General features: G+C 29.3%; 1 protein-coding gene across 1 annotated transcript in view; it reads right to left on the bottom strand.

Annotated features, from left to right (window-relative positions):
• Window positions 1-1,241: 1,241 nt before the first annotated feature.
• The window catches only part of LOC111633179 (E3 ubiquitin-protein ligase RNF13-like), a 57,898-nt gene continuing 50,550 nt past the window's right edge, over window positions 1,242-8,589 (bottom strand). Inside the window, exon 9 of the mRNA XM_023377702.1 lies at window positions 1,242-2,063. Within this exon, the coding sequence (XP_023233470.1) occupies window positions 1,507-2,063 (557 nt within the window). The 3' untranslated portion in view covers window positions 1,242-1,506. The remainder of the gene's footprint in view (window positions 2,064-8,589) is intronic.

Below are 8,589 nucleotides of genomic sequence, written 5' to 3'. Positions count from 1 at the left end.
TTTCTGACAAAACAATTCTTTTATGTATTCGCGAGACTGTCGGGTAGGCACTCGTTAAGTTTTGCGTCTGTTTTTCTTTTCGAAAGGTGAGAGTATAATAGCAAAGGTAGAGAGTGGGCAGAAGATGCCTAATGTTGCTGGGCAGTATGGCATAAACAGGTCTACAGTAGGCCGCAGTTCAATCTTATTTAAGAAAAATACTGTATAATCAAGAAGACTCAATCAGCTAAAGGAGTAACAAAAATCACATCTGAAAAATAAAAAACATTGAAGAGTTCATAATGGAACCTGAAACGGATCTGACGACAGAAGAACGCCAAGAACTCTTGAATGAAGAACACCAAGAAACTTGGCAAGATATGTTTTCTTCTGAAAAAGAGGATTGATGCCGATATCTGTTTGAAGAACTTTGTTTGAAGAAGTGGAAGGATGTCTTAGAACGGCATCCAAACCAGGTTGAAGCTTGGGGATTTCTACAATTGCAATGCTATTAATTACTTAAGAAAAATCCTGAAGAAGATAGAAAAGTAATCGACATTAGACAGAATCTTTAACCCCTTCAAACAGAAAAAACACGACTAATAAAAATGCAAGACCGTGTATGTATGTATTTTTATTATTACATATAAATAAACGTAGTAAGAAAGTATATATTTTTTATTTTTGGGGATCTCCAGAACGAATTAATTAAATTCCCATTAAAACCTACAGTAAATCGATAATTGCTTAACGAACAATTCGGATAGCGAACAAAGTCTTGGAACAGATTATGTTCGTTAACTGATCACCCACTGTAATATACTTTTCATTAAATAAATTATTAGAACATTTTGTAAAACAGTAAAAATTTCCACTTATATAATAAGTTTGACTATTTATAAATAAATGTTTAAATCCAAAAATTAGAAAGTCACAAATATATTATTTATATTCTTTATATTGAAAATTATATTTATTATTATTAATGTTTTATCACTAATAAATCTTTCATTCAACATGTAATGGATGAAAGGAATATTTTAAATTTATCATTCTTTAAATGAATCACACATTTAGCACACCAGATTCTTAATAATAATAATAATAAAACACAAGAAATTAACATATCAAATTGAAGTTTCAAAAATCTAACATTTAATTTTTAGTAATTCCTGCCACTAACGTATGTATATAATTTCAACTAATTATGTGTATGTAAACAATACAACACAAAAGTTATATATAAAAATGGCCCCCTATGAAATTTTTCTCTAATTAAAAATAAATGTTGATAAATTATCTCTAAAATTTCAAATGAAAGCTTTTATAAATCTATGTTTCGGCTTTAGAAACATTGTCTTCTTATTTATTAAGAATATAAAAATATATCAAATAATTTTAAATGAAGATGAATAATTCATCATTAAAATTTTTTAAGATAAAGCATTTTAATTTTGAAAATTAACACTGCTGAATGATAAGGCTTCTCAGTATTAATATTTCATAATTAATAATATCACTAAGTATTCACACAATTAAATCTTTATGAACAGAATTTTCATTTTTAGTATTAACTTCAGTGCAAGACGATGACGACGATGACGAAGTACTAGGTAAACTTGATATTCCCTCACCAGCTTCAATACCAGAAATATCTCCTGAAATAGAATTGTCCTCTACATTTACACCATGTGATAATAAACAACAAGGGGCTGAAGCACTATATGGAGTGTTGTTGGTGGATTCATTAGGCTGATGTAATTCAACACATGTTAAATGATGCAATAATGACCCAGTTTGATGTTCTGGTACTGAATTTTCTTGTGTTTCTTCATTAATTTCTCTATTATTATTAGTATTTTCAATATCAGCCCTGCTAGAATTAATAACTGGATTCTGCATGAAATTTATAATAGATCTTCCATGAAGTGATCTTAATAGGGGTGTTGTTTCAGTTGGTTCTTCAGTATCTTCATCACTCTCCTCATCTGATGAAACACTACCTAAACGAATTTTTCGTTTACAGATAGGACAAGTACGCTGGTTCTTTGTTAACCAAGGATCTATGCATTTTGTATGATATGCTGTAAGAAAATAAAATTAAAAAATAATGCAATATTTTAAATAATGTATAGTACTTCTAACTCTAAATTATGTTAAATATCATATCTTCCTTTAAATTAAAGAAAAATGTTAGATTATTTTTGTGTGTAATAATACATTCTTAATTACTATTTATTAATGATATTTGTCTATAATTTCATTTACATTTGTTTTGAAACAAAAATTTCCTATTTTAGAACCAAAAATACTAATATAAAAACAGAAGATAAAGAAAAGAATAAGAACAAGAAATTTAAGAGCAGTCAAAGAGTACATTATAAGAACAGCAGCAATATATATCACCAAAGACAGATTTGAAAAAGATGAATTGTGCAACTAAAATGGCAAAAATTCTTTCTTAAAATAAATAAGATTGAAAAAATTGTAATTTGATTATTGTTTTATAACTGTATAAAGAATGGTCCATACTCCAAGAATCTATATGACAAATGTTCATGCTCAAAGGAGCCATAACAAACACCGATGGATATTCTGAAGTGATTGCAATGGATCATTCAGAATTACAGAAGAGGACTATTGTCTAGCAGTATCATCCTCCTCCAGAACAATGCTTGATACAGCCTCAGCTCTGAGAAAACAAAACAACTCTTTGAAAGTTTCAAGTTTTGGACCATCTATCCTACAGCTTAGACCTAGCCCCTAGTGTCACTTACCTTTTCACAAAACTGAATGACTTTTTTTGGAGTAAAATACTTTACAATGCTTATTGTTAACTCTCATAATAATCAGTTAACACTAAAGTGGACAAAAGTAGAGCAGTCATCTTATTGAAGGCAACTTCATATGAGTCAATGATTATCTGCAGATGTAGAGAAAAGTCACCAAATTAACATGCACAAAGCTAGTCAAGATATTATATTGAAGCACACTATTATTCATGCTCCTCACATCCTGCAGTTCTTCACTTTTGTTAAGATGCACAAGCAGGGCAGACAAAGCCAGATTGCATAGAGAAACATATACATAAAATATTAGCAGAGTGCCTTAAGGGATACAAATATGCAGTCAAAAAACTTGCAAGAGGTGTTGGCCCAATTACATAAAATCAATTTTGACAAATGATGAACATCTTACTGTTCTAGATTTCATTTCCATATATCCATCTATTAGATTAGAGCCATGTTTCTGTGCTTTATGTGATTTCAGATTATTCCTGCTGCACAATCATACCACCAATAAATTTTAGATTGTGACAATGCTTTTATTTCGTGAGCGGGTAAATAAAAATATTGTCACAAATGTAGACAGAAGAGTAAAAAAACTTGAATGAGCTCCATTAAGTTCCGCATTAACTTTTCTTAAACGATCTCACAACCCAAATCCAGCAATTCCAAGAATATTTGCCTTTGCAAAAATACATAAGGAAGGCAAAGAAGTCAGACCAGTGGTGGAGAAATGCAGAGGGCCCACGTATATTTTGGAAAAACGTTTACATAGATTCATTTCAGATCTATTATGTAACAGTGATCTTGTTGCACATAACCCAACCAATGTCATTAAGGAGTTAAATTAAAAGAGTTAAGTTTAATGGATGAAGAAGTTGGGTTTGTTATGGATTTTGAAAGCCTGTATCCATCGGTAAGGATTAGAATTATGTTACGAAGCTTTAATCGAATTTATGCTCTGCATAAAACCGGAAGTTGGTGCATTTGTGAATGATTTGAAGGAATTAGCCAAGTTGATACGTTATGAGTCCTTCTTCAGCCATGACAAGCAGGTATACAGACAGAAGAAAGGCATACCTATGGGAAGCCCAATGTCAGGGTTGTTATGCGAACTGGTTTTACGCAACTTAGAAAAGCAAGTTGTTAATAGCTTCAAAAAAGATATTGTATTTTACAAAAGATATGTCGACGATGTATGCATTATATGGAGAAACAGCAAAAGAATAGACGAGTTTATACAGGTGATCAACAACACCAACAATGATGGTTTGAAACTGAAACTAGAGCAGAAGAGTCACGAAAGAATACATTTTCTAGATATTGACATACAATTAAAAGGGGATTGCAAAACAACAAGCATTTACATAAAACCTACGCACAATCCTCTCTACATACCAGCTAATTCGAATGACCCGCACGAATACAAAATGTCAGCATTTCGTGCACTCATTAGGAGAGTGTTTACTTATTGCTCCAATGTACTGGACAGGATTAAAGAGAGAGACAGAATTAAGGAAGTAGCTTCAAATTTGGGTTACCGCAAAAATACAATTGAAGGGCTAATAAAAAGTTACGAAAGAGGCAAGAGGTTAAGAACTGGAACAGATCAATTTAAGATCACCAAATTTACATATAATAAAAATGTCAGGGACATCATGAAGCAAGTTTCAGACAGAAAACGCTCCAAAATTGTTTACAAAAGAGATCCTAATTTATACAGTATTCTTAGAAATGATAAGGACAAGCTTAAGAAAGAAGAAACAGCGGGCGTATATAAAATTCCCTTTGAAAACCAACAGCCAGGAGTTAAGAAGGACTATATTGGAGTCACTAGACGGAATTTGGCTATTAGGTTTAAAGAACACAAATATGACATTAGTAAAGGGCATTGTACCACGGTTTTGTCAAGTATAGCACAAGCGGAGGCTTCAGTAGTTAAATGGAATGAAGCGTCTATTCTCAAGACATTGCGGTCCCCATCATTGGCTTTGCAACATGAAAAAATTGAAATTTATAAGAGTAAATTAAGGGATGGTTGTATCAATGCAAGGGATGCTGATGGTTTAGCTTTGGCATGGAAGTTCTTTGTAAAAGAAAAGTTAAAACACAAAAAGTCTTAGTTCATATCTGCCTTAATAATGTGATGCTTTTTGATATATATTTTTATGAATTTAATCATTTTTGTGCATTTAATCTTTTAGGTTTATTTTTGTTTTTAGTTTTATATCGCCTTNTTAGAACCATCTAAAAGTTCTCTAATTAGTCTGGAAACAAGGGGACTCAATTCTTGCATTCTGTGAAAACGGGTAAGGTTGACTGTAACGTAATAATCTTTATCTTAGTTATCGTTACTTTTGCCCGAGCAACGCCGGGCCCACCTGCTAGTTCATTCATAATTCATTCTTCACACTAAAGAATTTTAAATTTATCTTATCAATGATTTTGATGTTATCTATACTCACCTTAATGCCATTTAAGTCTTTCTATTCATTACTTTTGCTTTCATTTTAGTTAATTAGAGCAAAGATGCTTTTCTAAAATATCTTTTATTACAATACAGACAAAATGCATCAGTACCTTTTCTGAAAAATGCTCATATTCAGAATGAGCAGCATTTAAATCATCTTCATAAATAATATCTATTTTAAATGCAGAACTGTATAATCTACCATACTGTTTTCATTATAAATTGATAAACTAAATGTAATGAGTTAATATATATTCCATGCACATAAGAGAAAATTCATAGACGGGACAAAATCAGCACCATCTTTTGCAAAATACCTAAAAAATTCAGTATTTTTAAAAACTATAGTATCAGAAGCATTTTTTTGTTAGTGAATAGTTATTATATGAGCACATATATATTTAATTTACATTCACACAACATTGCAATAATCTTATAAGAGAAAACAAGCTGGCATACATATGAGCATATCATGTTTCTATGCAAATGAGTGATTAAAAAATCTAATTCAAAAATGTAAAGGCAGTGAATACAATTGTATAAGATAAAACTTATTTAAATTATAATAATTTATATTTTTACATTATTTATTAAAATAACAAGAATTACATGTTGTTAAATAATTTAAAACAACTCAAACTTCATTCAGAGAATTAAAACAAACCTTTTCATGCTAAATACTTTCAAGATCATACTCATGATCTTCAGACTGGATTGAAATAAGTCAACCCCCCTATAACACTGTTGATAATTCTGTTTTATATGAATTCCATGTTGTAGGAGTCACTTAGATTTTACAAATACGTGAGCCGTTCACAGCCTGGCACACATATTTGTAAAATCTAAGTGGCTCGTACAACATGGAATTCATATAAAACGCAATAATCAACAGTGTTATAGGGGAGTTGATTGTAAAAATATATATTAAAATAAATAATAATTCTTATATCATATAAATTGCTTAAGAAATGTTTTTATAAGTTAGTCTAAAAGAAGAAAAATTCTTTAGAATATTATTTCTCAATATGTTTGTGATCTGGTATCAATCCATGGAACAAAATGCTAGTTTTCAAAAAGTTTTAAAATTATAATACAAAATAGTAATAAGTTTCTTATAAAAATAAATTTTGCTTTTAAAAGTTATTTAAGTGAAATATCTTATTACATGATATTGCACAGCAATCATAGCAATCATGAACTATCATACACAACTAACATCTTACCATTCATATATTTATGATAAACTAATATTACAGTATTACTGGTCCTTACCCTGAAAAGTTTAGAAATGACTGATTTAGAATACAGTGTTCCAAGAATTTAAATTTTTCTTTTTGAAATACTAATTAATAGCCTATGAAAATACTTTCAATAAACTTCAATTAGTTTTTAGTCATTTTATGAAGTTATCACACTGCTTCAAACACTTGTCAATTTGTAGCATAGACATATTAAAGTTTAGCTTTTCCTAACCAAAATTTATCAAGTCTGATAACGTGCATTCTGTTCAGTTCTCTACTCAGTGCCACACTGAGCATTAAGCACCTATGATAGTGAAAGTAGAGTTTAATAGGGCAAATGATATTACCAGTGGATAAGTGGACCAGTTGATAACATGGGTTACCAAAACTTTAAAAATTTAAGAAAATTTAAGTTGTTATTAAAGATTTTCAGTGGAGAAATGAACAATGATAAAGAAGGCATTTTGAATTGAATGAGAAGACATTGGGTTTAAATTTAAACTATGGTAGATGAATTCCAAATAAGAAGACACATTCAAATGAAAGTTCAAAAAGATTGTTTTTTGGTAATGAGGAGTCTAAAGGTAGATGAAAAAAGTCCAAAAGCACTTAGTCATTTTGGTAGTAGTTTGTTTTTATGAACTCAATTTCAAGCAGAAAGGTAAGAAAATATTAGAGATATTGTGTAGTTAGAATATATCAGCTAAAATGTTTATGTAATTTTACAGATGAAAAAATTATTTGGCCACAAGATTTGTTAATGATGCTACATTTAAATTTCATAACAAGTTAAATTAAACTTTAAAATATAAATTTAATAATTGAGAATTTATTTGTATAAATTACTATACATCTTTCTGAATATTGAAATTTTTAATATGCTGGACTAGCAACTTAACAAATTAATATCAAAACTCCTTGAAAAGAAAAATCAAAATAAGAATGAAAAATTTTTGAAATCTTATTTTATAAAACATGTTTTGTTAAAGGCAATATATTACTATGGATATATTTATAAATATAAAAACCAAAACTTATACAAATATACATGGTTAGTAAATTTGACAACAGAGAAGAATCATGCATATATCAGAGTAACTTTTCTCAATCTTCATTTGTATATTAAAATTTCTTAATGCATAAAGCTTTTAATGATTTTCTAATATGATAATCAAATATTAGAAAAATCATTTAATGCTATTATAAAGCATACATTCTTTCATACATAATAACACATACTTTATTAATTAAATTAAATTGTAAAACTTTAATAAATATGCATTTCATTTATAATGAAGTCTAATATATTTTTCTTCAAATTTATTACAGATCAAATAACAATAGTAAATTTTTCAAATGTATAAAAAAATACATGTTCAACTCAATTAAAAAATACAACAACAAAAATTTGATTCAAATTCCAAAATGACCAATGAGATTCTATATCTCAAAATTATCAGTTTAAAAAATTTAATAAAAATATTTTTTTTATAAGAGAACTTAAAATATTTATTGAAATATGTAATATCATTTATTATTTCAGATTATTTTTTATTTAGAATTAATTTAAAAATGAATAATTTATTCAAAAGCTTAATGCATTAAAGGAAGTTTATTTTTACTGTAAAACAGTAAATTTTTAAGATACATTTGCAGTCCAAATATTTTCATATACAGTGGGTGATCAGTTAACAAACAAATCGGATAACGAACACTTTTGCAAAAGATTTTTATGTTCGGACAATGAACACATGATCGGATAACGAACACCCCACAGAACAAACACAAGAAGAAGCGACGTAAAATAATGAATACCGATTGATCTTCCCTTGTCTTTGGGCAACAATTCAAAACTTTTTGGGATGTGGGAGACATCAACATCGACGCTCAAGCCGGTATATACCGATCGGATAGTATTCCCCTGAACTTTGAAACTCTCACTTGTAATTCCAGCCTTTTATTTTTCTGATAAAACAATTCTTTTATGTATTCGCGAGACTGTTGAGTAGGCACTCGTTAAGTTTTGTGTCTGTTTTTCTTTTCGAAAGGTGAGAGTATAATAGCAAAGGTAGAGAGTGGGCAGAAGATGCCTAATGTTGCTGGGCAGTATGGC

The sequence above is a fragment of the Centruroides sculpturatus genome, unplaced genomic scaffold, assembly GCF_000671375.1.
Source record: "Centruroides sculpturatus isolate CEXI.00-Female unplaced genomic scaffold, Cexi_2.0 scaffold594, whole genome shotgun sequence".
Classification (NCBI taxonomy): Eukaryota; Metazoa; Arthropoda; class Arachnida; order Scorpiones; family Buthidae; genus Centruroides; species Centruroides sculpturatus.
The sequence above is the reverse complement of the archived record's forward strand: the minus strand, read 5'-3'. Positions and strand labels throughout refer to the sequence as shown.